Source organism: Zonotrichia leucophrys, chromosome Z, assembly GCF_028769735.1.
Source record: "Zonotrichia leucophrys gambelii isolate GWCS_2022_RI chromosome Z, RI_Zleu_2.0, whole genome shotgun sequence".
NCBI lineage: Eukaryota > Metazoa > Chordata > Aves > Passeriformes > Passerellidae > Zonotrichia > Zonotrichia leucophrys.
This window is the reverse complement of record NC_088200.1, coordinates 57,125,237-57,153,234: the sequence shown is the minus strand read 5'-3', so window position 1 is coordinate 57,153,234 and position 27,998 is coordinate 57,125,237. Positions and strand designations below refer to the sequence as shown.

At 45.7% G+C, this 27,998-nt stretch overlaps 1 protein-coding gene across 1 annotated transcript; it reads left to right on the top strand.

Annotated features, from left to right (window-relative positions):
• The first annotated feature begins 39 nt into the window (after window positions 1-39).
• On the top strand, window positions 40-26,035 carry SLC49A3 (solute carrier family 49 member 3). The gene is made up of 10 exons (XM_064736934.1): window positions 40-252; window positions 9,998-10,156; window positions 11,025-11,244; window positions 16,962-17,038; window positions 17,156-17,293; window positions 17,859-17,975; window positions 19,527-19,679; window positions 21,466-21,623; window positions 22,597-22,709; window positions 24,130-26,035. Exons 1-10 carry the CDS (start codon window positions 124-126, stop codon window positions 24,282-24,284), a joined length of 1,419 nt encoding a protein of 472 aa, XP_064593004.1. The 5' UTR covers window positions 40-123; the 3' UTR covers window positions 24,285-26,035.
• Window positions 26,036-27,998: the final 1,963 nt, after the last annotated feature.

The following is a 27,998-nucleotide window of genomic DNA, read 5'->3' as shown; positions in this document are numbered from 1 at the left end:
AGCGCGCCGAGCCGGGCGGCGGCGGGGCCGGGGCCGCCCCGGGAGGCCGGGAAGGGCGGCGGGGCGGGGCCGGACGCGGCAGTGGCGAGTCGAGGCGAGCCAAGCGAAGCGCGCCGAGCTGCGATGGAGGGCGCCGAGACGGCCAGCCTGCTGGGGGAGCGCAGCCTGGGGCCGCCGGCCCGCTTCAGGACGTACCGGCGGCGGTGGTTCCTGCTGGCCGTGGTGTGCCTGCTGAACTGCTCCAACGCCATGGTGAGTGCGGCCGCCTCTCCCGGCGCGGGCAGCCGCTCCCCGCAGCCGGCCTGCGCTGGGACGCTCCTCCGGAGTGCTGGGGAAGGGGGCGGCCGCCGGCAGCCCCGGGTGCCCGAGCAGCGGGCGGAGGCGCGGAGCAGGCAGGGCACACAGCCCTTCCCTGCCGCCTCGCTGTGCAGCAGATCTGGAGAGCAGGTCTGGCCGCTGCTGCTGCTGCGGCTGCTGGTGCGGAGGGAAGACGGGCTGACATGGCTCGCCAGAGCCAAAAGCACCTCCTGTTTCTTCCTAGAAGCAGCCAGGCAATCCTCAGGGCTCTGCCCCAGTGCCCTGTCTCAGATCCACCCCCTCATCCTTGGAGCACCGGAATCGGTTGTACGCGCACAGTTCGGAGAAGCGTCAGCCTGGCCGTGCCTGACGGACGGAATAACCGGGTTTTACTTTTGTATTTTGTCGTTCTGGTTATGACTTAGGCCTTCACGCTTTCCTTTCTGACCGGTGGGATCCGGGACACCGAGGGGTGTGACGGGGGAAGGGCAGGATGGGGCGGGAGGGTGTGTGGGATCTCCAAGAGCACAGCAGGAAGTACCGCAGCCTCAAGTCAGCCTGGGATGAAGCAAAATGTGTCCTGCAGCACAGCAAAAATTGCTGCCGAGTACACTTCGTGTGCCATGAGGAGACAGAGAAAGTATTCATCGTCTCTGAGGGTCACATGTTTCTAGCCTAAGAATAGCAGAGCAGTGTTTAAACGCCATGGGAGAGGAGCAGGAGTTAACTGCTGCATTGCTTGCCTGTGACAGCAGATTTATCTGGTCAGGAGAAGAAGCAAGCTTCCTTTCAGGGTCTGTTGCATATGCAGAGCACTATAGGAGTGATTATGCACTAAACGGATGGTTGTATGAACTTCTTTTGGCCTACTCTGCCTTGTTCTGAGAGACTTGAAAAATTTGGATGCCAGGTCATATCCCACCTGTCGAACTGATTTAAATTCAGTAGTTGTAGAGATAAACCCATAAAGCTTCCTCTTATCAAGGCTTAGTGTATGAAAAAGAAGCCCAGATCTTTGCTCATCAAGTCTTTGAGGACATTGTTGATAATTATCAGACTGATGTAGAATTATTCATCTTCTTGAGGATTACCATGCTGTGAATGCGGGCTGTCTGGCAGACAAGATCAGGCACTGCAACCTGCAAACATGTAAATGCTTTGAAGGATGATTAGGTATTCCGTGATGCAAGAGTGCTGGAGTAGAGAAATGGAAAAAACATAGTGAGAATTTGGCGGTATATGGGGAAAAAAATTAATGCACCTTCTCAGTGGTGCATTAAATCAATATATCCTTTAAGAGTGTAAAAAACTGTTCTGCAGAAAAGCCCCGCTGCTTGCTTGCAGTTAAATTAGCACAGCAGAAGAACATTATGTGACACGAAATAAACCCTGGAAGTGGATGGTGACAGCATGGGTGAAGGAAACTGTACCAAGCCTTTTTCAGGATGTCTTGTCAGATTTTGACTTTGCTGAAATCTTAAAGGTGAAACTTTAAGAAACAGGTCTTTTCAGTATATCTGCAAGTATTACTGTGTCCTCAGTGTGTTGCTGAAAACTCTGTAGCCCTGGAAGATTGACCTGTTCTGTCTCCTTTGTATCTTGACAATTTCCTGACTGCCCATAATACTATTTTTCCACGGTATGAGATTAGGCGAGAAGTTTACAACTTCAAAGCTGGGTGCCTAGTAAGTATCCTAGAGTGGAATTACTGTTTCTAAGCCATTGCAACGATCTGGAATGGCAACTATGCTAACATATAAAGTTGTAAGCAAACATTTCCTGATGCTAACGTTTCTTCTAAATGTTCCTGATAAAAATCACATTAAAATCGACGTAGTAGTTGAGTCCATGAAATCAAAGTGGTTGGTTGCTATTTAAAAGTTACAGATGAAAAGATTAATTAACCAGTTCTGTAATGTGAAAAATTGCCCTGCAACTTGTGTCATCAATTCCCGTTAAGATGTTGCGTGCAGCACTTTGTTTTATGTACATCTGTGTCATTATCTGCAAATGCATGTAGTGAGGACAGGACTTTTGAATTGTCTGGCTTGAACCACATTTGCTGGATCAAGCTTCCAGAATGATGCCTTGTATTCCTCATTCTTGTCCATTGACATGCAGTTTTCTATTAAGTACTGAGTGAGGGAGACTTTCAATGTCAAGGAGACAAGGTAGAAGCAGCTTAACTGCAGTTCAGCACATTTCATCATGCAGCAAGTACAGGCTGAGAAAGGAGTATTTCTTAGTCTGGTTTAGAGTGTGATTGAGCAAAGCCAGAGCAGACCATGTGGTGATGAAAGAGGCACTCTTCCCTATATCCTCCTGCTGTTTCATCATGTGAAATCCTTGCATTAACTGGAGCAGAGTGGAGTTAATATGATATAGAGGCTTTTACACCAACGATAAATATAGCACCTTACTTGTGCTTCTGTTACTGACTTGAGTTTAAAAGCCTCTGTCTCTCCCTGCTGTACAAAGTGGGTACTACCTTATCAGGAATTTGTTGACATTTCCTAAATAGGGCTGTTCGGGGAATTCCTAGCTGACAATATAGTGTAAAAAACTGCTGCCTTATCTTAGGAAAGCCATAAGCAGACATCAGCATGATGAAGTTGTGTGCAGAGAGGATGTTGTGACCACAGCTAAACTTAGATGATTTATCCCCAGCTGTCTCTTGCAGCACTGCTGATGGGAGGGGTTGACATAACTCTGTCTGTGGTTTCTCCCCAGATTTGTTTTGCTAAACTTACACTGTGGTTTTGAGTATGATTTTCTTCATCTGAAGGCTTAATGTTTAAGAGTGTTCATGCTGTGCTTGCAGCTGCTGTAGCACATAGCTCCTCCCTTTTTTCCTCCTTCCTGTGAAGCTGAACAGGTGGGAACTTTGTGTTTCACAGGAGGGACTTTCTATTGCTTTAGCACTGGAGGCACAGAAAAAGACAGAAGAATGAAACCAAGAGTGTTTACTGCCCAGTGCGGTGGTCACCAGCATGAGCAAGCTGGGAAGGAGCAGGGGAGCAGAGGGTTGGTGCCAGCTCACGCTTGGCCAAGTGGCTCCTGACTCACCAAGTGGAGGACTTACACTACCACTCAGTGTACTTGGGAGAGGAAGGAGGGCGGCACAAGTGGAGCCTGGCATGCTCCAGGGCAGGGTGCACACGCTCCTCACCCACACCTGTCTGCTCCAGCAGTGCCCCTGTAGATACGTGTGCGCACACAGCTGCTGCTCTTTTTTCCTGCTACTTCTCTTGAGAGCTGTGGAGACTAAAAGAGACATCTTGGCAAGGATCTGGCCTTTTCTGAAGATCACACCTCTGTCCTAATGTCCTAAAGTCCCGTGTCAGCATGGGTTCTTTCAGCTGAGCACAGGGGCTGTTTGCTTCCAAGCTGTGTGTCCCTTTTAACCTTAAAGATGAGGACTCTGGTGTAAGGGCTTCATCATCCAGTTTCGGGGGAGAAGGAGGCAGCATCCGTGTCACAGAAAGACCTCTTACATCACCTTGTAAGCTGTCTTCAAGCACATGAAAGAATGCATGCTGGAGTTGGCAGAATTGCTGTAGGTGAAGCCTGTGTGGGGACTGGCGAGCTGTGCTGGTGCCTGTTACGAAGCAGAAATTCCCATTTCATTCCCATTTCACAACCCCTTTGGCTCCTTCTTTTAAAACTGTACATAAAAGTTACTGCAGACATTTCTACAGTCTCATTCTATAGTCAGCTATACAGTATGCTAGACAATGAAAAATGCTCCTTATAGCAACCCTCGCTAGCTGATACTGCCACTGACATGGCAAAGTGGCCTGATTCCCACCCTGTGCTTTCTGCAAATACTTTCCACTTTTAGAATCTTGATTTGTTCATGAGAAAAGCAGGCATTGATTACCAGCTTGCCTTTTGTGAAGAACATGTCTGGCACCACTTTTGTCAGGGTTGTACCTGGTTAAATGTGTGGTGCATCAATATTGCTGCACTTTGAGACCCAAAAATCTTGCATCTGTCATGTATGCTGTTTTCAGCATACGTGACAGCTCACAGCTGTTGGTTACCAAAGTGTAGAGCCTGTGTGCAGTCCCACCTTCAGGCACCACCTTGGTACCACTGCAGACAGAGAGCTGGTGTCTCACAGCCTGCCTCCTACAGAAATGGGAGGAAGGACAAACACTGGGCTCCCTTCAAATGGGTGGAGGGAAACCAGATCCTGCAGGTGAAATTGGTCCTGGAGAGTCTGTGTGGGAGTGGGAACAGTGAAGGCAGTAGGGTGGAAGAACTGAACCAGGAGCTCTGATGGAGTTGTAAGGGGAATGAGTGCAGATCTTGGTCAAATTCTGGGAGGAAGAGAGGGGGGACACCTGTAAAACCCTTACCTGTCAGCTAAGGGTCTACAGGGATATCAGAAAGGACAACATAAAAACTTAAAAATGGAATCAGGATGAGAACAGCTGTAACCTGTTTTGATTACAGGAATGCCCATGCAGGCCTGCAGTTGTCATAAGATCATGATCATAGAATCATAGAATGGTGTAGGTTAGAAGGGACATTAAAAATCACCTAGTTCCATCCCTCTGCCATGAGCAGAGACACCTTCCATTAGACCAAGTTGTTCATCCAGCATGACCTTGGCCACCTGTAGACATGGAGAGTCCATAATCTCTCTGTGTAACCTGTTCCTGTGCCTCGCCAACCTTAAAGTAAATTTCCTAATATCTAATCTAAATCTACCCTCCCTTAATTTAAGGCCATTCCTGGTGGTTCTACCACTGTATGCCTCATGAAAAGTCCCTCTCCATCCTTCCTTTCAGCCACCTTTAATAAGGATTAAATTTCAGTTAATGGAGAAGGGACCAAGCAGTTTCTGGCTGGTGCAGGAGAATTAAAGTGTCAGCTAGAAGAAGATTAAAGCAGAGGGCAAGAGAGCTGAAAGTGGAGCCAGAACCATTCCCAACGTCAGTATTAGTCAGAAAGTTTGAATGTCAGTGCCCTGGCCCTGGTGCAAGCCTCATTGTCAAAGAAGATGTGGAAGGGCCCTCCTGTAGCTGAGGATATGAGTTGACTGTGGGTAGAAAACATTTCTGTCCTTTTCTTCTAGTGTTGGGGCATGGCTCCCCAGCCAGACAGCTGTGTGCAGGGGGAGTTACAGCTGTACTCCAGTGTCAGCTGGGACAGGCTCGGGGATCATCAGGGGCCCTTGTGTTCTTTCCTCAGCTGCTAAACACAAGTTTTTATAGTGAAGAGTGTATGCTGAGGTATGTCTTCCAGACCAGACTAGCAAGCACTGGAGCTTTTGCTATCTTTAAACCTAAAACCACAGTGAGATGAAGGTGTTTCTAAGGCCTGAGCTCAGAAGAGGAGTGTAGGAGGTAAAATTCCTGCCTTCTTCCTGGAGAAGAAACGTCCAATTATTGGAGAATAAACTCCAATAAGCGTCCATTATTACACTCTCTAGGTGCATATCTGAGGAGAGAAAGGAGAGAAAAGCCCATAACTGAATGCTGAAGGAGCAAATACCATGATCTAAAACATCAGTGAAATAACGATTGATAATGGATTATACTACAGGAGGAGCTGCAATTTGAAAACAACTAATGCCAAATCTATGAGAGATTGCTGGGGAAGTGAGTTTTGACAGGTGTCAGGGGATTGAGCTCACAAACTCATTGTGGCTTTTTGGCAAGCAAAGGTAAGAGTCTCTGTGATTTAGTGGCTCTGCATGGGTGTGGGAACCCAGGACATCCCTCTGGCTGTCCAGAATGGCCAAGACCCCTGCCAGGGGGGTCAGAAGCCCTGGCACAGAGCCCAAAACACCTGTGGTTTTGATTGTGACCCGTGGAGAAAATTACCAACCTTATATGAAGATCAGCAAGCCACAACAGTTTAAATAGAATAATAGTGAAATTATCACGGGGTGGAAAAGTAGATTTTGGGGTTTCTGGAATGAGGGTTCAGGAGGCAAGATGGAGGGATCTGGGCATGTCCAGCCTTTCTCCTTCTTCTTCTTCTTGGCCTCCATCTTCTGCTGTGATGTTGGCACTTTTAGACTGGTTTAGAGTAGAAGCTCACTGTCTAACATAGGCGATAGGTATTGGAAAGTAATTGTAAACATTGTGTACGTAGTTTTTAGTATAAAAACATAAAATCGCCCTGGGGGCAAGCAGAGTGCCTGGACTGTCTTGCTAAGCAGATCTTGGCAGGACAGTAGAAAGAATTTTATAGATAAGATGCAATAAAAAACCTTGAGACTGAGGAAATGAAGAGCCCTGACTTCTTCAAGCACCGGTCTGGGAAGAGAGACTTTCAAACTCTTCTCGGGGTCACTCTGACAAGGTAAAGATCCTGAGACATGGGCTTCCATGTAAATCTTTTGATTAACTTGCCGTGGTCCAGAAAGTGAACTGCTGCTGCCTTTCATCATTATCTATTCTAACTTGTGCCAAATTGAGAATTTTTTCAAAGGTTGCCGAAAGGTTTCAATAATTGTAGTACTAGCAGGGCTTTGAAGGAATATAAGCTGTAGTAGGTGAGTGAAAATTGCTTGCCAGCATCGCAGTCAGGAGTTGACCTTGTGGCATCTATTGAGCTGCATTTGGAGAAGCTCATGTGAGCACAGATGAAGCAGTGCAGTGCATAGCAAGAACTCATCTTGATGCCTTCTGCAACTGGCACTGAGGCTCTGGTTTTGTGTGGCCTCTCGGGCAATGGAGCTGCATGCAGCTTGACCAGACCACAAGGGTGTATTTCCACATAGTGAAGCTTGTGCAGGGACTGAAAATTGCAATGACTGAACAACCCTGCAAGAGGTATCTCTCTGTTCCTACTTTCTTTATCTGTTCCAGAAGACAACAAGCTTCTGGGGTCTGACATCCTATAACGCCACACATTGTCTCTCCCCTTGTATCTGTCACTGTGATCTGCAGTGGTAAGCTTTGATACAGGCCATTAAATTAAGACTTGGACTTGATGGTCCTTGTGGCAACCTTCCACCTCAGAATATTCCATCATTCTGTGATTCTGTGGTTTTGGTGTGCCAAAGATGAGTGAAGAAAATGGCCCTTGGAGAGTGCTGGAGGCCAGAACCTCTCTCTGTCTCTGTTCTGCATCCTTGGAGCTTACAGGACTTTAAATCTCACCAAGAGAGAGCTGCATCTTCTTTAAGTGCTCTGAGGGGGCTTACCTCAGGGCAGCCCCTATGTAGGTGTCAGCCTTGGCAATGCAGAGTTTCAGAAAAGCATGTTGGATAAGGGCTCTAGCTTCCAGCACAAGAGCTTATTAACTGCTGTGGGTGAAGTTACCATAACTGGGAAAACCAAAAGCAGAAGGTGGCATACTGACTGTGTATTTCCCTGAGTAGGCAAAACCCCACAATGCCACCTCTTTGTTGTAGGGGCATTTGGTGGCCTCTTTGACTACAGTTACATCTTGAGCTCCATTGCCCAGTTCTGAATTTCTGTGTTAGAACAACACATGGTAAACAATGAAACATACTTTTTCTGTCCAGACCCATAAATAGACCCACTTCCTATTTTGAGGGACAAGCTGCAACTTTCCACCCTCCATGCTCTCACATGGATATGCTAGGACTGGAGCTCTTGCTCAGGATAGGAATATGGGGCAGCCCCTATGCTTGGTTTTCTGCATGAAATGGTTTTACTAGATCTAATGAAATTGTGCCAGTGCTTGGTCCCAGATCACCTAGATGCATACAGTCACTGAACAGAAAATGCTGTTCTTTGACTTGTGGCATCACTTTCCTAATGATGTAATGCATGGTTGATCATGTTGTGGCATCACTTTCCTAATGATGTAATGCATGGTTGATCATGTTGTGTAGAGGAGCAAGGGGGTGAAAATGTATCTGAAGCTGGCTTACAAAATGTGTCATCTCTTTAATTGTTTCCTGGTAGAGTGTTTCATCACCACCACCCCTGCATAGAAGGCGTTGAAGAACGCAGAAGTGCTGTTGTTGGAACTACACAGCTGGGATTTGTTTAGCAGGAGTTTAGCATCCCATAAGCAAACTAATGCTCATGTCTTAGTCATGCTTGTAACATCTAAACAGTTACATTAGCATTAAACAATTAAACTCCCATTCCTGTCTGATGGAAGTCTGGAAAGTGACCTGGATTAATCTCCTTGATGTCTAAGAGTACAGTTTGCTTCTGCACCTACCGTCTTCCTTCACCAGGTTGTAGAAGCTGAGTAAACACCAAATCCACCCCCATACCAGACGTTTAAAGGATATCACATAGGTGTGTCTGAGCCCAGCATGCTGATAGGAGCTCTGAATTGAATACAGGAGGTACAGCATGGCAGCTTCTTTCGGAAAAGAGAAAGGGCTGGTGCTAGGAGTCCTTGCAAGGCTGCTGAGAATATATTCAAAGCTTCTCTGTTACGACCATTTACTCATTGCCTCCCTGCCAGGGGAAAAGCCTAGCTAAAGAATCATTTGTGTTGTGGCTGTTGTCACACGGTGACTCTAGGGAGAAGAAAAGCCCATCTCCCCTCTGCTCCTATATAATGTGACAGTTTTTATGGTCCCTATCATGTAAGAAAAAACCCCCAGGAATCCTGGAAATAACAAGAAACAGTTTGTAGGAGCACACCTTCAACTGAGATTTTCCAAGTCTTTTTCAGTTACACGTAAACGCCACATCTGATGCTGGGTGCGGGATGCAGGCTGTGAGAAGCAAGCTTGTGATGACAAAAGGGAGTACCTGGAAAGTAACTGTGGCTGTAGTTCTTTTGTAGAAAGCTATAACTGAAGTTTTTGCTCACATTTCTGCAGACTTTATAACCCTGAGTATTCAGCAGCAGCAAGATCATCCTGTAACAGTGAGGCAGCCTGTAATTGACATCATTGAATGGTTAGGCCATTTGATAGGTTAAATCAGTCTTTTTGAAAAGCACTAGGATGCATCTTGGCAAAGAATCTACAGAAACATCCTCTAACTTGCAGTGCTTCATTTTCTTTCTATGTATGTGATCTCAGAACCTGATTTTAGGATCAAGCAGTTCTTGTCATTCTCATAAGAAACCAGAAGCAGACAGGAGCAATGAAATCAGTGTCTACAACGAAGTTTAGGGAGCTGTGTTCAGATATGGCGCTGGAAGAAAAATGTGGATAGTTGTTGAAGTACCTCTTTTGTGTGTACCTCCCTGTTAGGTGTTCTAATACATTAAATAATGCAATCTCTAGGTAATTTTATATCTGCTGAGTGTGTCTAAGAAGGCAGGGAATAATGTATCTCTTGGCTGACACATAGTAAAGTTCTTCTTACAAGGCCACATCCAGGTGTTAAAATGGAACTGAAAATACCAGTCCAAGTTTAAGGGATCTTAGCTGTAGGGAGGAGGTGGCAGATTCTATTTGTTTGTGCTAACACAGAATGAGTCCATGTGGTTTCCATCAGGTAAGTAAATGCGTCAGAGCCAACCTGTTCAACATGGGGACAGGAAAGGTACTGACTTCTACTTTTGCCAGCCTCCAGCATCAGGACTAGGGGACTGGGGATGAAGCAGTGAAATGTAAGGGGTGCTCTGGGCCAAGTAACTGTGGACAAGGTCTGAAATTTTATTACCAGCCTTAACATCACAGTTTCAAGGAGAGACTAAGACAGCAAGCCTCCTCAAAACTCAGTTTGAGGGGATGCTGAATTACTGTTCTGTTGGAGGTGTTCATGCTTACTGATTTTCGGTCTTTGTTCGGCAGCTCTGGCTGACGTTTGCTCCTGTGGCTGATAAGACAGCTGCTTACTTCCACATTTCCCTGGAGACAGTCAACTGGCTCTCAATGGTGTACCTCCTCATCTCAATCCCATTTGGTCTGGTGGCAACATGGGTCCTTGACAGCGTGGGGCTCCGCTGTGCTGTGAGTTGAAGTGTTCTGCTTCCCTGAGGAAGTTTCACCTAGAGGTAGCAGTAGAAGCACAAATCAGTAATGTACATGCTTTGAATAGGAGTCTTCCCAAATGCTGCAGAGAATTAGCACATTGGAAGCTAGTTCAGTAACATCACGTCTGTGGCGATGGTGGAGAGAGCAGTGGGAAAAGTCAGAATAAAGTTGTATGCTTGCTTTTTCCGGCTTTAGTTTTCATTGTCTTAGCCATCTGACAGGGACAGATATTGTGAGCTGACTCTGTGAAGAGCTTTCTGTAATTGGGTCAGATTTGCTATGGAAAAGTCTTAGCACCACAATTTTGTTGTCTGGGCCAGTTTAAGGAATAGCAGGACAGAGTGCAAGCAAGAGACCCCTATCAGGTTAGAGCTTGGCCTCTGCTAAGCCAGCTTGTGATCTGTGCACAATCCCAGAATTGTGTTGTGGAATGCAGCAGTGAAACACCAGCATGCTAATAGAATAGAAGAACAATTGCAGGATCCAAAAGCTGGATGATTCATTGCCATTATCTTTGGGTTGTCACAGCAAAATATGGGTGATGGCGCAAACTTGATAGCAAGGTGTAATTAGTGAACTTCAGATTTCTCATCAATGTGGTTCTTATATGGGGCTGAGACAGGCTCCTTGCTCCCTGTCACCCCAAGACACTCCCTAAGGAGGCAGGTAGGATCAGGAGCATCTCACAGTGGCCCAGAGGGGTGCGCAGGGTCTGCGGGCAGTGATTACTATCACCCAGTGTCTCCTGTGGTGCGTTTGAGACCTTGCTCATGCTAATCCATTGTATTAAGTTCTTCCCTTCAGGCTTCAGCACGCAAACTCTTTTTGTTTCTGCTCACTGCAGGTGGTCCTGAGTGCATGGCTGAACATGGTTGGTAGTATCACCCGGATGTTCAGCGTTCTGAAGTTCCTGAGCTTGGGTTCCCAGAGTTACTGGTACCTGTTTGTTGGACAGTGCTTCTCTGCATTAGCACAGCCTCTTATCATCTTTTCACCAACAAAGCTGGCAGCGCTATGGTTCCCAGACCACCAGAGAGCAACAGCAAATATGATTGCATCAATGTGTAAGTGATAGCTGCAAACTAACATTGCTGCCTCACAGAACTTGCTAGCAATTTGTTTGCCTTTCAGAGGCAGCAGGCAGAGGAAGTCCTTTGTACTTCAGCCATTTGCCTTTGCAGATATAGCTTCACTCAAAAGTCTTCTAGTCATGTGCAACAACACAGATGAACAAGAAGTGGATATAAGCCACCCAGACTCCTAACCTTCTTTCTCTCTTCCAGGACCAGGTTGTCATCTTTGCCTAAATATCACACAGGGTGACAACAGCCCTTAATGTTACTAAGTCTTTAGTGGCCTTAATTTTGCAGTTTCTTAGGAAGGTGTCTTAAATTGCATTGTAGTGCCAGTGGTCACAGTTGCCAAGTTCTGTAACTGGATGGAGGGGAGGTGTGACTGCTGTGGCAATTTTGCCCACCAGTTTCATCCAGAAGGAAGGCTGAGGACATATTCCTAATTGGTATCTATGCACACACAAACAAAATATACTTGTCTGTCTGCACAAACATGTTGGGGATGCTAAATGGCAGGGCTATCCATGCAGAAAGCACCCTTGCCTTGCTAAGTGCCTGGAATCCTGGAAACTGGATAAGCAGATAAGCTTGCTCTAATCACATTCCTCTCTTGGCTCCTTTGGGCACAGATAGAGACAGGATACCACACTTGATGGACCTGTTTCCTCTCTTCATGTGGCACTTTACCCAGCAGCCAAAGAAATCTCTTCCTCTTTTCTCCAAGGACTTGAGAGGTGCTCCAGAAACTGGGCTGGTTCACTGGCTCCAGCTGTGAAGTCTCATAGTACCTCTATGTGTGTGGCAGCCCCATCTGTCCTTCCCTCAAAACAGCAGCAGCTGCCTTCCCTCCCCATTGCCTTGACACTGTAAGGAAGGGTTAGGCATGGAGAATGAAGAGCAACCCTATGCAGCTTTTCTAATGCTGCTACTGGACTAGAGCATGGGCACTCTTGTTTAGCAAGAATGGATCTGTGGTGTCAGAACGAATGAATTATTTTTGCACTGCTTCTCCTAGTGCTGAGACAGACCTTCACCTTCGCTGCTGGAGAAGGAGCTCTGTTGTCAGTGTGGCATGATACAGGCATTACCAAGGACCACTGGGCACTCAGTGCTTCACTGCCCTGAAGGACTGCAGCCTGCAAACAAAGGGCTCTTTTAAGTGAGAGAGCAGCCAGAGAAGCTAAAGAGCATTTTATTCACACAGCATCCTCAGTCTTTACAGAACCAAATGAATCTAACTATGACAAAGAACAAACCTAAAGAGCAAGGAACAGTGGAATCCCAAGACCTGAAGCTGTTCAGTGTCTGGCATGTTGGGATGTCAGAGTGCAGGCTGAGTGGTGATTATTGTCTGCTGCAGCACCTGCATGTTGCTCTATGGAAGGCTTCCATTAATAATGCCTGGTTACATCCATAATGTCTGCTGTACAGTATCAGGATTTAATTTCAAGAAAATTTAAATGCTGTCTGGAAGGAGGATCTGCCGCAGCCCCAGTCTTTTAATCCAGTTTTTAATTAACTCATGGCAAATGTCATTATCTCAATGCTCTTTATGCCCTGTGTATTCAGTCTTGTTGCACCTGTCTGTCAGGTAGTTATCAGCTCTTCTCTACTTTGTCTTGAAAGACTTGAATGTCTCTTCTCTACTTTGTCTTTAAAGACTGAATGGCTCCCACCCAGGCATTTTACAGCCAAATTTCCCTTTGCTTCTTCACACTTGTCTCCATTCTTCCTGTTGCTGATGTGAGCTTTTTGTGTCATCTTGCTCCAATTTATCAGTTCCCACTTCCTGTGTAATTAATGCTGAGCAGCACTCAGAATTCCAGTTCCATCAGTATCAGTGCTGCATACAGAAACTGGCTCTACAGCCTCCTGCTGTTAATGCCTATGGATAGGCTTCTTTGGGCTTTTGTGATAAATATGAACCTTGCACCCAGGATCTTGCTGAGCAGCTGAAATTACTATGACTCAGCTGTCATAATGATTAATGACTCAGCTCAAGTGTTTGTTCTGCCCATCACTTGTAGAGGCTTACTCAGAGAGAAGTAGTGCAGGGCCAAGAACTCATCCCCTGTAAAGATCACAAGAAATTCTCCTGTGTCAGAAAGAGAAGGAGTTGTCTGAGTGCACTAAAGTGACTTCTGCTTCATTCATAGGAGTCTTCATTTACTGAATTTTGTTGGTATATCACTTTCTTCACCCTGAAGAGTTCCAGTGCATCAGGATCAATGACCACAAAACACCAAGCCCCACTGCAGAGTGCTGTAAGCTAGTCCACCAGGATCTCTCGATCATAATGTATAGTTGATTAACTCAGTGGCCTCCTTTCCATTCATAATCTAGGCCATGCAATAGCTCTTCCCAGCTCTTCCCAGCAACTGAAATCATGTAATTACTCAAGTGGTCTCAGTCTTTTCAAATTTAGCCCAATGCTCACCTATACCTTTCCAACGCTCATCTACACTTTTTGGAACTTCTTCAACATGTTGATAGCTCATGGAAACAGCTGACTAGTTTACAGGCAGTCCCCTACAATGCCCAGTTGCATTTTACCCCAACAGAGAAGATGTAATCCATCTCCTTGGAAACTCTGTTTAATTGTTTCTATGTACTTAGAAGCAGGTAATATTTCACCGGCATCACAAGCTAGTACTTTCCCAAGCACAGAGTAGAAATGCTACAGTTGTGCTACAGGATTATTAATGATGCCTCAGCATCATTATAGAACAGACAGGGGTGGAAATCACCTCTTGGGATCATCTTGTCCACCCCCCTGCTCAACCACAGTTGTCAAGACCAGGTTGCCCAGGTTTATGTTGAGTCAGGTTTTAATTATCTTCATGGATGGAGGCATAGGAGCTTATCTGAGCATCTTATTTCAGTGCTGAACAGCTATCACAGGAAAGAAGTTTATATTCAGGTAGAGTTTCCTGTGTTACACTTTGTACGCCACTGAGAAAAGTCTGGTTCCATCTTTATAATTGCTGATCAATGTTCTTTTCTCCAGGCTAACTAGTCCCAGCTGTCCCAGTGTCCTTAGGGATGAGAGATGTTCCAGACCTTTAATCATGTCTTTGGCCTTTGACTGAACTTGCTCCACTAACTTGGTACCTTGTATTAAGGAACCCAGCACTGGACTTGGCACTCTGTATGTTTCTCACCGGGACTTAGCAGAGGAGGAGGATCATGATCTTCCACCTGCTCTTCCTGATGCAGCCCAGTGGGCTGTTGGACACCTTTCTGCAAGGATTCATTGCTAGCTTATAGTCACCTTGCAATCCACCAAGACCCCACATCCGTCTCTGCAAAACTGCTTTCCAGCAGCTTCTCCAGGCTGATCGGTCCCGCCTCTTTAGTGGCTTCTTACATGACAGAAGCTCCAGTCCTCTAATCATCTTTTCTCTTTTCTGGACCATTAAATTCATGTCTCTCCCACACTGGGAACCTGAGAACTGCTCACAGTTCTCCAGATGTGGACTTGCTAGTGCAGAGTAGAGGGTAAAGACCAGCTCCCACTGACAACACTGCCTAATGCTGAGCCCAGGATTGCGGTGACTTTCTTTATCAGAAGGCTGTGTTGCTAGTTTATGGTCAAGTTAGTGTGTACTAGGACTCCCTGCCCACTACTCCTCTGGTCCTTCTCTGCAGAGTTGCTTTTGGTAAGTCTGAAGGGGTACTGGTGAATGAGTTATTTTTCTTTCCCAAGGTGCAGCATATTGTATTTCCTTTAGTCAAACTTCACAAGGTTCCCTTCTGCCTATTTCCCCACTCTATTGCAGTGCCTCTGAGTGGCAGTACAGCCATCTCTTCTGCAAGTCACTCCTGCCACCGTCACATCATCTGCAAACCAGCTGAGTGTGCACTCTGTCCTATCATCGAGGTAAACTGTATGGCCCCAGTATCAACCCCTGTGGTGCATCACTGATGACAGGGCTCCAGCTGGTCTTCGTGTCAGTGATCACAATCCTCTGGGCCCGGCCATTCGGCAGGATTTCAGTTCATCTCACTGCTTCCTTGTTTAGACAGTACTTCCTCAGCTCGTCTGCGAGGTTGTTATGGAGATAGTGTCAATTGCTCTTTCCTCATCCATCCAGCAGTCATTTCACTGTATTAAAGCTATCAGGTTAGTTAAGCATTTTTCCTTTTCACAGTTTCATCCCTCATGTGCCTGGAAATGGTGGCAAGGATTGATTATTCCATGACCTTCCCAGGGAACAAAGTAAAACTGAAAAGCCTGAAATTCCCTGGATTCTTTTTTTTGTTCTTCTTGAAGATGGGAGTGACATTTGCTCTCTTCCAGTCCTCAGGAGCGTCTTGGAATTGCTTTTAAAGGTAACCAAAAATGGCCTTGCAATGGAAACAATCTGTTACTTCACCACTGATGTGTCCTATCAGTCCCATGGATTTGTGTGTCTGGCTTACTTAATGTTCTCCAACCTACTGTTTCTCCATTAAGAGTAAATCTTTATTGCTTCAACCTTTACCTCTGATCCCAGGGCTGAAGAGGTAAAGAAGGCATTGAATACATTTATGATTTCTGTGTCCTTTATCACTGAGTCTCCTGCTCATCCAGCAAAAGGCCCACATTTCTCTTTCCTTCTGCTGCAAAATGCTTAAGGGTACCTTTCTCATTGCCCTTCACCAGGCTCACTAGGCTGGCGTTGGCTTTCTTGACCCCATCCCTGCATGCTAGTAGAAAAGCAGATTTTCTTGTTTGACTATTTCCAGAATGTTGCCTTAACATTAAAAAATTGTTGCCTGTAATTTTGAATGTTCCCAGCCTGAGTCCCAGGAGTGCTGCTTCACACACTGCTCAGCTCCAGCCCCATAATAATGCAACTGCCTCCTCCTGTACAAAATCTGCAAGATTCTGTGCTGCCATGTAATTTTTTTGTACTGGATAAGTAGCAGAGATCATGTTGTATACCTGCCTGGCCTTTGCAAAGGAAATGTAAAGGCTTGAAAGGTCTTAGGAATGAACCTAGTGTGACTTTTTTGCTCATGACCTTTTGACAAAGAAAAGTAATGGCATCCTGGTGACCCTCCTGAAGAGCATTGCCAGCAGCTTGAGGGAGGTTGCCTGTCCACGTCTGAAGAACTGTGTCTGGTTGTAGATTCCTTTATATAAGAAGGATATGGACGTATTAGTGTAAGTGCAGTTAAGAAGCCACTAAGACAATTAAGGGAAAGGAGCATCTGTCATGGCAGCAGAGGCTAAGAGAGCTGTGGCTGTTCACCCTGGAGCAGAGGAATCCTCTACACAATGTATACATGCCTAATGGTGTAGGGGAATACAGAAAGAAAAACAGCTCTGTAACTCTTGCTATGTAACACCAGGACAGATGACATGGATTCGCCCATTTTAATTTTGTCCCTTTAGCTTGACATTTACTGAGGCAGCCTTGTGAGAGTGAGGACATCATAGTCCATAGTTGAAAAACAGGTTACAGGAGTTAGGAAGGGAGTTGAAGGGAGATGGTTTTATAGAATGGATTTCATGTGAGTGAGACAACAGATGTGGCAAGAGTAAGACCACACAGTCAACTTCTCCAAATATTCCCCTCCTGGTTCTCCCTGTATATGCCTTGTTTTGTCCTTGTTCATTACAGTGCTGCACACTGCAGCTGTGATGCTGGCAGGCAGTAGGGGTGGATACATGATTCTGACTGCTTGCATGAAAAAAATATTTCTCTTCTATTTCCTTCCAGCCAATCCCTTGGGCATTCTTATAGCAAACTTGTTGTCCCCTGCACTAGTTCCTGAAGGAAAGCACATTCCATTGATGGTAAATGAGAACTGCTTTAATCAATCAGCTGGGCTGATTTGGGTCCAGCTGATTTATTTGTTTGGATGTTGCGGAGCTGGAAGGACTGGTAACTTGTCTTGTCTTTTTGTTGCATAGCTGGGTATTTATGCTGTCCCAGCAGTAACAGCCTGCGCTCTAGCAACTCTGGGGATTCATGAGAAGGTCCCGCCAACGCCTCCATCAGCTAGTGCCACCAACTCCAACTCACAGCCATTCTTCACAGGGCTCAAAATGGTAAGTGTTGCAACCTAGGGACTGCCATGCTGGAGTGAGGGATGCAGCCCTGCAAGGTGGGGATATGCTGAACAATCTGCCTACCAAACAGACTCCGAATGCCCCTCCTCCAAACCTGCCATGGAAGCCCCTTAAAGGAGATTCCTCAGTATTCCTTCCTTCCTCCCAGAGTGGAAGCTGCTCACAGCAAAGCTGCAAGAGACGCTGTCTGATCATTCAGCTGTGAGCTGCCAGGCGTTCAGATAGCTCAAACAAGCGGACTTGGGCTTATCCAAGAGGAGCACACAACCTGAATCTTCTAAACAGATGTGGTAACAGTTAGGATAGCACATGGCAAAGCAAAGAAGAATTTGAGCACTGAAGACTTCCTCCCTCCCTAACATGGTCCTCATTGTAACATGTCCTCTGGCTGAATTGCCAGGACAAAGCCACACCTTTGTCAATGGTCATGGGGTTACCTTGTCAGCAATTTCAGCTGAGGAGTCAGAGCCACTGACCCTCAAGTCTGCTGTCACAGACAGGCCTTTTTCCTCCTCCACTTATTTACATTAATTTCTTTTTTTAGCTTCTGAGAAACAAGCCATACATCATCCTGGCAGTGTGTTTTGGAGGAGGAATTGGGATGTTCACGTGTTTTTCAGCTCTGCTGGAACAGATCCTTTGTGAAAAGGGGTATTCAAATGTGAGTCTTCTTCCTTTTCTCACCACTGTCCACATTGTCTATGATACAATCACACTGATATTCCCTCATAAAGGACTCAGAGCAAAATGAAGACAATTGAATATGCTGCAGTCTCATATCTTATTTGCTCATGTTATCTAACATAGATCAAGCAGCAGATTAATCCAGAACACAGTCAGACTCTTAGTATAATAGATGACCTGCATTTTCATTACTGACCATGGCCAGGCTCCCATTTGCAAACACAAATTTTTTCAGGAAAAAAGAATATTGTGATTTTTCTAAGCCACTCCAGAGCACTGCTTATGCAGCCTTCTGTCACCTACTCCAGAGTAGAATGGGGCCCAGGCAGGCCCTAGAGTGAAGCCGAAGACCAGCTGATGCAAGCACCTTTTCCTCTTTGGACAGATTTACATGAAGCCAGGGCAGTAGAAGAGGTCAGTAGTACTGTAACAACTGTTTTTTCATCCTTCTCATTACATCAGCAGGTGCTGCTTTTACAGTTCAGCACAGTATGTGCACAGCTGGTTCCTGCTGCTCTCCTCCTCCTGCTTATTGGGAGGCCCCCCCAATTCAGGCATTTTCTCTCAGCAGGCTGCACTTCAGTCCTGGTATATGTATTGCCATGGGGGTCCTCTTAAAACACCTCTCCAGCTGTTACATATGCACATTAACATGTCTGGCTTCTGTTCACCCCCTCTTCAGCTCCCAGATCTGATATCTGGCTCAGGGCTCCATGGCCAGGTCGCATTTTGCACACTCCATTGGCTTTTAACTGGAAACCTTAAACTTTGCAGCCTTGCTTTATGTGCATCCTGATTTTGTCTCTGTGTGACTGGCTTGTCCTGGCCCTTTAGCCCAGAGAAGCTATTCCATATACCCTTTCCTTCCAGTGCCACTCAGGGTCCCAAAAATGTTTTTCCAAGTTTGTTAAAAGCTTCTCTGCTTTCAGGATTGCTGTCTGTGTTTGAGTTTTTATGGAGCTCAAGAAGTGCCACAAGCAAAGGGCAATCAGTGCAGGCAACAGAGCTTGTACCCTATCCCAGCCACTGCTCACTGCCTTTCTAGTTAGACTTTGACTCAGCTGATGTCTCCTCTAATGTGCTTTGGGTGTGCCAGTGCAGGTCCCTGGTTAGAAAAGGGCCAGGAGGGTAATTACAGACATCAGCAGGTACCAAGGCAGTTGGGCCTGTTGTCACCAGTATGGACAAATCACCTGACTGCCCCTGGAAGAGCCCTGTGGCTCCAGGCTGGAATATTTAATGCCAGAGACCTGCTATGGCTCAACATCCAGCCTCCCTTGACAGGTGTACAGAGACTTATCATCCTTTGGGAGTGCTGTCACTGTGCTTGCCCCACACACTTGTAAAAGCACCTGGACTCTGTGACTTGCTACTCATAGCCCTCTGATGGCCTCAGCTACTGCAATGGGCAAGGAAGCTTTTCCTACCTCAGTAAGTGAACCACTGGTAGCTGGCAGATGGGTCAGTGACATTAAAATGTCTTTCCTAACTGCTCTAGTTTCTCATTACTTGTTCTTCTGCGCTCCAGGATTTTGCTGGCCTCAATGGTGCACTGTTCACGGTCTGTGGTTTGTTGGGTGCTTTCCTGCTGGGCTTGTATGTTGACCGGACAAGGAAGTTCATAGAGTCCACCAAGATCAGTTTCTGTCTGAGTGCGCTTGCCAGCATCATGTTTGCCGTGGTGAGTTCTCCCTTGCATTGTGCCATTCTCGTGGGCTTATTTCTGTTGCTATCTGATTAATCATCAACTTAAATCAAGGTCATTTGATGTCATAGTGTTTATTAAGCCCTGTGTTATGCTTTGGGATTATCTCTTTGATCTAGGAATTTCTTGTTTTAAAGAAAAACGTTTTACTGATGATTTGACTGTGGAGCCTGAGACAGACTGAATTGAGATAAAGATAAATAGACATAATTTTACTTCTCCATACTGGATCACCATGTTTGCTTACTGACTCCTGAGACCATTCTTTTAAACAAAAAAAGAAAGGGAATGGCTAAGTATTTATATCACAAAAATGAACAAGAATGTCACGTTTTTCCAACTCCTGCCTTTAACAGTGGTGAGTATTAGAGTTGTAACATTAGTGGGAAGGACCTAGTTATATTCTACTTCTGAAGTAGTTCCTTGAGAGCGACAAGAGAGGCAGAAGAGGAAAACACTTGAATTCAGCCAGGAGAGGAATGCACAACCTGGAGACTTTACACCCACGAGGCCAAGTTACAAGTACTGCATTCAGGCACAGCCATTGCCAATGGGAGCCATCACACAGCACGAATCTGATCACAGCACACAGCACCACAGAGGACCCAGAATGGTGCAGGTTTCTGCTTTCCCAGCAGTCTTATCCTGTGCATTTCTCTTGTGTGATAAAAAGTCCAGACTTTCACTAGAGGGTGATCACACCTTCACTGGGACCAAGGCCCCAGAGATTGTAGTTCATTTGGAAGAGACAGACAAATACAATGCTTTTGTCAATGTAGGGCAAGGTGCCTAAAGCACACCTTGCATTTTCCCTTTTCATTTTCTTGCATTTGTTTTGAGGATGATCTGAATATAATCCAGCTTGTGGGGACTCAGGTGAAGCACTGAATAGGTAAGAGGCTATGTTAGGAGCAACAAGCAAACCTATTCCTCCTGCCCTTCCCTCCTCACCTTCATCCCATCCAGAAGAACTGTTAATTCAAAGTGGTAGAACAAAAATCACCCATTCAAATCTGTTTGATCCCTTTGCTTTGAACTCTGATTCCAGACACATAGAGTTTTCCTTTACTTAACCAGTTTAGCTGGGCCAGGTTTGCTGCCATCCCAGGACAGACACCTTGTGTTCCTCTGTGGGAATTTAATACATGATGAAGGAAGGAGATACCGGCAGCATGGCTGCAAAGTACTTTGTCTTTAGTAGCATTGGCTGAACAAGGTCATGCTCTTCCCTCTAGAGTTAGGGACAGGCTGTTTAGGCACTAAACTAATCTCCAGGTTTTGTAAATATTTTAGGTGGTTTTTTTATTTGCATTTTTGTTTGGATCTTTTGATATTAAAATCCTAGTGTTACAAATGTGTGTCTGATTTTCCTTATCATTTAGCTGCAGCAACCCAGAATTCACACAAGTAATCTAATGCAAACAGAATTTCCAAAATGTTATGTTGCTTTGGGACATAGGTGTGTGTTTCACTTGGCCCTAGAGAGATGTTGAACATACTACTGGTAAGTTACTGACCTGACCAGTAAAGTTACTATAGTACAACCATACCAGTGTTTTTCAGATAATTCTGCTGATCCTCTCCTTACTTCAGTTCAACAGACACCTCTCCATTTTGTAGCCTTCTGTTGACTTTAGAGGGCTGAAAGTAAAAAATTGATTTCAGGAAAAGGTAGGGAATATATGGTGAGCCACCCCCTGAGACTTTCTCTGCAAAACAGTGCTGACATTGAGATTTTGGTATTGTTTTGTTTTGCCTGCAGACTTCTCGGTTCAGACATCAGGCCGTCACGTTGGCCATCACCAGTTCGCTCTTTGGTTTCTTTGGTTTTGCTATCTACCCCATTGCCATGGAGCTGGCTGTGGAATGCTCCTACCCCGTAGGAGAGGGCACATCTACAGGCCTGATTTTTGTTGCAAGGTAAGCAGGCAGATTAAATCCAATTGAAACATGAGCTTGGGTTCCAACACTCACACACACACACAGGGATATGGGTGCAGATAGACACATCAGTGCTTGCTGTCTTGCTGAATGTCTTTCTGGTGTCTGTGCACATGCCCCTGTCAAGGGGAGCTGGCTGGCTGAGCCATGGACTTGAAGAGCTAAATGTTTTAAAAAGGGGAGGACTCTGTGGAAGAGGCGCAAGAAAGTCTCCCTTGGTTGGCACAAAGTATGATTTAACCATGCCCAGCACCACTTGCCTCCGAAGTAGATGGGGGCTGCATGGCTAATAGAGGCACCATTCCCCCTACAGTACAGAGGTGAGTCAGTTCCCAGTGCTCTGTTGAGGGACAGTGACTGTCCTTCCAGTTATCAATTTACCTGGCTAGGGCTGCCTCTGGATTTCAGCAGGAATGACTTGCTGGAGCTCTAAGCAGTGACACCAGTGATATGATGCTATGTGTTTGTGTCAGGAGGAGGCACAGCAGCAAGAAACTTAGTGAGGGGAGTCAGACACTGCCTTTGAAGGCTCTTGTCTCTTACTGGTTGTGGACTTAGTGACTGCTGCCAGCCAGCTGTGAATGAGGAGGAGGCTGAAGCCACAGCCTTTTTTATGTCCTCAGTCCTGCAGTGAGAAGTGTTTCCAAGTCTCTGCCCAGTGAATATGCCTCAGGTTTTGGACAGGTGTAGTTCAACACCTGCTTGCCTTCAGAGGGAGCATAAAGTGATCCTGCCACCCTAGCCCTGTGTCTGAAGTTGACCTGGACACCCTGTGGGACAGAACCAGTTAACCAAATGCCTCAGCCAGAGGAATCCAGCAGTAGCTTTCTCTGCTAGAAGGACCGTGCTGCAGAAAGAAACATCATTCTCTTCCAGCTGGGAAAGGTGGTCCTGTCTGCAGCACTGGTACCTCAGGCAGGTAACATAACTGCATGTTGTCTTCTCCCCACAGCCAGATTGAGGGTGTGATTTTAATGATTCTTCTACAAGCTCTCACTGTCCGTGTTTCTGAGGATCCATTTTCCACCTGTGCCCTTGACCAGGATGGAGCCCTGGACTGGACAAGTAAGTATGTCCTTGGGAAATGATGCTGGACACTTGGTTGCACCTCATGTACTCCCTACTCTTCTCCAGGTCTCAGTGTGAGGAACCCTGCAAGTCTGATTCGTATTGTAGAATATCTTCTAACCCCTTTTCTGAGTCTGATGGTGCACTCCTTGCTGCTCCTGCTAAACCAATCCTGCAAGATTGAAATAGAAAGAACTCTAGGGTGCCATGAATGCCACTGCTGGCTCTGAGTTAAAATTTCTCTTGCAGTCACCCTGCAGAGGCTTGAGTTTCATAAAGCTAGAAAGCAGCTGTTCTAAGGGGAAGACACTGTCCATGTAGCATAACCAGGGCAGGTTTTCATACTGGAGGCCAAGGTTACAAATGCTTTGAAAGCTACATCCCTTTATTCTGCACACACAGCTGCCTGTATTTGAGCTTTGTTCTCACTTACTCCAGATTTCCCTTCCTTTCCTAGCTGGTCAGAAGAGATAGCAACTGAGATCAACAGGAGCACATAAGTGTTTTCAGTGCGGGCTAAACCCTTGTCTTGATCTCTCAGATGGTTCATGCCACCTGGGGACACCATAGGCAAAGGCTGACCATCACCTACTAAATATATCCTGCTTGGCTGAGCAGAAACTCCCCAGAATAAGGTCTGCTAGCTGTAAGGGATCAAGGCTTCATAATAACTGTCCCTGAAAAGCAATTTGACTGCTTCACCTATGAAAGTCTGCAATTTGCCATTTAATCAGATCAGAGCTGGATCTTGGGATTAGGTACCCATTTATATTCCTTTTGTGGTCTGATAGATACAGGAAAAAAAACCTGTGGTGAAGGAGATGAAGATGTTCATTTGGGACACTGGTGAAATTAGAACTACTTCCAGGCTTTGTTGCATAGTCTTTTAGATATACTTTTTCTTTCCCTTCAGAAAAGATTCTTTAAACACAAATTTGTCATTAATAAAAGTTCATGTTAAGTGTACTTTTCTACACGTTGCTCTCAGATGATATTACAAGAAACACTATCTGTGGAGCTGTTCCCTTGTGGAGCTCAAGTGATTTGATTAAATCTTTTTTGTAATGTTTTTCACTAACCCCCAGGACACAAATGTGTGCACTTACAGAGGGACACACACTCCTACAAGTACAGTGTCTGCTCTGATGTAAGACCTCCAACCTGGGGGGTCATGCAGGACAGTGTTCTGGAAGCCTTCCACATTTTAAGTAAATACTCTTTCTATGCCAGTGGTAGGTAAAGCAAGACTTGTCTGTTACCAAACTGGTCATGTCCCACTCTGGTCTGCACCCTGTCCTCAGGGGTATCCTTTGGCAGGAGGTCAGACAGAATGTGTCGTTTTGGAGAGTTGGCCTGTCTGTTTCTGCACCCATGGGGAGTTTTGGCTTCACTGCCTAAAAGTGTATCTCTCTCACAGCTCCGGTACTGGTGCTGGCTGGCCTCTGCAGTGCTATGGCTTGTTTCTACGTCATCTTCTTCCACACTGACTACAAGCGGCTCCATGCTGAGACAATCAGTGCTGATTTGGTCAAGGCAGAGGATGCAGTGACAGCACATGTTCCTGAATCCTAAACAGGCCAAAAGGGGATGCCAAGGGCCAGGACTCAGACTAGTGGGCATGGACCAATCCTGAGCTGGTACAGCTGGGATATCTGTGCCATGTTGCACAAGAAGCAAGGACTAGAGCAAATAGCACCTTTGCTGTACATCTCTCAGTCTTGTGTTTATTTGGGGATCTGGGCTGTTAAGGGCTGTCCTGCCAGAAAGGTCAAAGTGGCAATGGACAACTATGCTTGCAACTAAAATTTTTAGCTGACTTGATTCAACCTAAAGAAATGCCACAGTGGAGGGTAGCATCATATTTCAGACATTTTTAAATTTTCATGTACGTGGATCAAGGGTGAGGGTTTCAGAAAGATGGAAGCTGTGCCTACCACAAACCCAGTGGAAAACTTCTATTTAAGGACTGTGGTACAGCATAACAACTCTTCCACTCATGTTGGAACTAATTGTGCCTTTTAGCTAAAGGGCAGTAGAAGCTAGAGTATCCTTCCATTCCAGTGGGGATATGTAAGTATGTGATCTGTAATGGAAGTCTGTTACAATAAGTCACTTTGTCTTCTACAAGAAAAGAAAAGCCTTGCTTGTAGTGCTGCCTATAAAAGAAAATATCAATAAGCAGCAGAAGTTAAATACAGCAGCATTTCTCACACCTCTGCTTCCCTGAAAAAATGCTGAGACATTCAGGATTAGCTTGTTTCACTTGGGATTCTGTTTCTTCACCTCTCTTGCAATTTCAGTGGTTTAAGTTTTCACAAGAAGATGAAATTGCTGGTTTAGTATTAGACTAATGTGATGGTCTCCTATAAAGCATCACTCCTTGGGGAATGACACTGTAGTGCCTGGCATGATGGAAGCTGGCAGAAGAACTGGCAATGGTGACACTAGTGCAGAGACTTGTCATAAGTTTCTGCAGGTGACAGGGGCTTTGGGGAGGTGACCAAGTAAGAAACAACATCAAAAAACACTTGTTCTCTCTGCAACTGACATCTGGTTTTTAGTGTTAGATGAGATGGGAAGTGACACAAAAGATCCCATTTAGAGTTCAGTTACACTGACAATTACAATGGACACAACTGGATTTTTCATTTTACAGTACTTCCGTGGCAGTGTAATGTCCTGCTTTGAGTTCAGGTCTAGGTGTATTACCTAAGAAATTCTTACTTTATAACACTTAAGTGGTAAAAAAAAAAAAAAAAGTTGGGATTTTGTGATGCTTCATGCTCAGATTCAAGGGAATCTGGGTACTTGCTGATTAAGGGATCTTGATGCAAATTGAACCTGTGACTAAGTTCATCTAGTCCAGCTAGAAGACAGTCCCAATGCCAAGGACACACTGTGCCAGAGGAATACTGTACAAAGCAGCTCTATCAGTGCCTGAATTCTCTCCCCCATTAGCAACTGGAAGGTTCTCCCTTTGTAAAACACGTTTGCATCCTTCTAAGGAGCCTGCTTGTTCCTACAGCTACAGCTATGCTCTCACTAGTAAGCACTGATGTTTGTCAAAAGGAGCAGGAAAGAAGTCTGAAACTCAAGTGAAACAAGATTGTTTAACCCTGTCAGAGGAATGAGATAGCCATCTTTTGCAAAACTATCTGGTCAGTTCTGCAGCCCTGGAACTAACACACCAAACAGATTAACACCAAATTTACCTGCCACTTCTGAATTCCACTGTACTGGGAAGCAAGAAGCACTTGATACTTTATAATTTTATATATTTACAAATGTTTATGTTTTTTTAATAAAGGGTGGTTTAAGAAAGCATTAACCTCTTCTCACTGTATTATCTTTTAAAAAGTATTTTATAAATGCAAGGGTGTGTTCAATCTGCAGCACAAAGCACAGGCCCCTGTATTTGCTAGATATGCTTACACTGACAATCTGTGAAGTATAATCTCAGATTAATCTGAGATTCTTAAAATGACCGTGTGAAATTAGCTGCAGCATAAAGTATGGTTAGCTCTTTTTGAAGGATAGGTTAAAGGAGTAAGGAGATACTGCTAGCAACTGTCTCCAAAACCTGCTGTTGCCCTGGTGAGAGAGTCTGCCTTGCACCAGCTGAGACACTATTATCTCTATCCAAGCACATAAAAGAGATGATAAAAAGGAGACACTTTTCTGCCTACTAATGCATGAGACACAGAGGTGTGTAAGGCTCTTATTGGATTCCTAATGAGTAGTTGCTCCCTCACTCTATGGTTTGTCATACCCTGACAGTGTGCCATAAAGGTGTGATGGCACTGCCAAGCAGTGAGGCCAGACAGCTCACATAGGTACCTGCTTTGCAGCATTAGCTGTTCCTGCTGGCTCAGCTAACATCACATTTTGTGTTTAGAACAAAAGAGGCTCAAGTGTCCATGCTAGTCTGTAATTACCACCACAGCTGAAGGAGAATTTCTGCTGTGTACTCTTCTCTTCAAGACTGTGTAACTGATCTATCTCACAGCTCACTTATGGAGGTGCCTTTCCTTGGATAACCTATGGAAAATGTGAAGCTGAAATCTTAGCAGAACAGAGGGATTTTGATGTTAAGGCATGGGCCAGGTGTGCTGGGGACCCGTGTCCTTTCCCTGCCAAAGAAGTGGCCTTCCATGGTGCCAGCAGAGACCTCTACAATTAGGTCTGTAGGTGTCATTGGAAATCTGCAGAAAGCGTCCTGCAAAGGAGGTGCTGGCTGTAGTTGGGTCTCACTAGAGCCCTTCTGTTTTTGGGAAGTCAAAGCAGAGGAGATGGGACAGTCATGTCACTGTTCCCATTACAGCAGGGGATCAGAGAGAAGCCCTCTGAAACAGGCAAGGTTACACAATCTTGCTGTGGCTGCAGTCTGAGGTCTGCAGTTCTGCCTCTCCCCACAGCAGTTCTGTCTGGGTGGGGACAGCAGACACCACCAGGATAGATAGGACAGATCTCAGATTGCAGGAAGAGACATGTTTCTCCTGGGGAAAGGACAGGCAGCAAACCTTTGTGCAGAACACACACTCAGGTGGCGCACCTCCTGCAGCAGGTGGCTGAGCTGCAGAAGGCAGCAAGAAGGGTGCATAACATCAGGGAGACTGAGAAGGTGTTAGATAGCTGGTCCCAAGCTCAGCCTGCACTGGCCCCACAAGCCAACGACCTAACAGCCAGAAAAACTCTCTCACTAGCACATATGGAAGGGAGGGGCTAATAATGCAGAAGAATGGAAGCTTGCAAGGACCACAGGGGGTAGAGACTTCCCTGAAGTCTGAAGTGCCCTTGTCTTGCATAACCACTTTTTTCCCTGTGGACTGAAGAGGAAAGACTTGTCACATCATGAGAGGCACTGGAGCTGAGTAGGACAGCCCCATCTGCTCCCTGCATAACAACCACTAAGACAGCCCCATCTGGTCCCACATCACAGCCAGCACAACTAAGAAAAGGCAAGGGGTGGTAGCAGTAGGTGACTTCTGAGAGGTTCAGAGGTACTGAGAGACCTGACACAGTCTCTGGAGAGGTGCTGCTTACTGGGGAGTCATAGCAGGGATGTCACTGATAGGCTGCTGAGCCTTGAACAGTCCACTGACTATTACACACTGCTGTTTCGTTAATTACCCTCTCAAAGGAAAGATGTTTGAAAGGGCCAGTCAGGCAGGTAAATCAACAAATGGTTACAGGCTGGTACCTCAGTCCAGGTTTCGGTTTCTTGGACCACATAACTCACCTTGGGAAACTGGGTGTACTGAGGGCTCATGGGGTCCTGTCTGCCAG

Coding starts and splice junctions, on each gene's coding strand:
- SLC49A3 (XM_064736934.1), top strand. CDS start 124: ATGGAGGGCGCCGAGACGGCCAGCCTGCTGGGGGAGCGCAGCCTGGGG. Junction 10,157..11,024: donor GCGTGGGGCTCCGCTGTGCT/GTGAGTTGAAGT, acceptor TGCTCACTGCAG/GTGGTCCTGAGTGCATGGCT. Junction 21,624..22,596: donor GGCCTGATTTTTGTTGCAAG/GTAAGCAGGCAG, acceptor TTCTCCCCACAG/CCAGATTGAGGGTGTGATTT.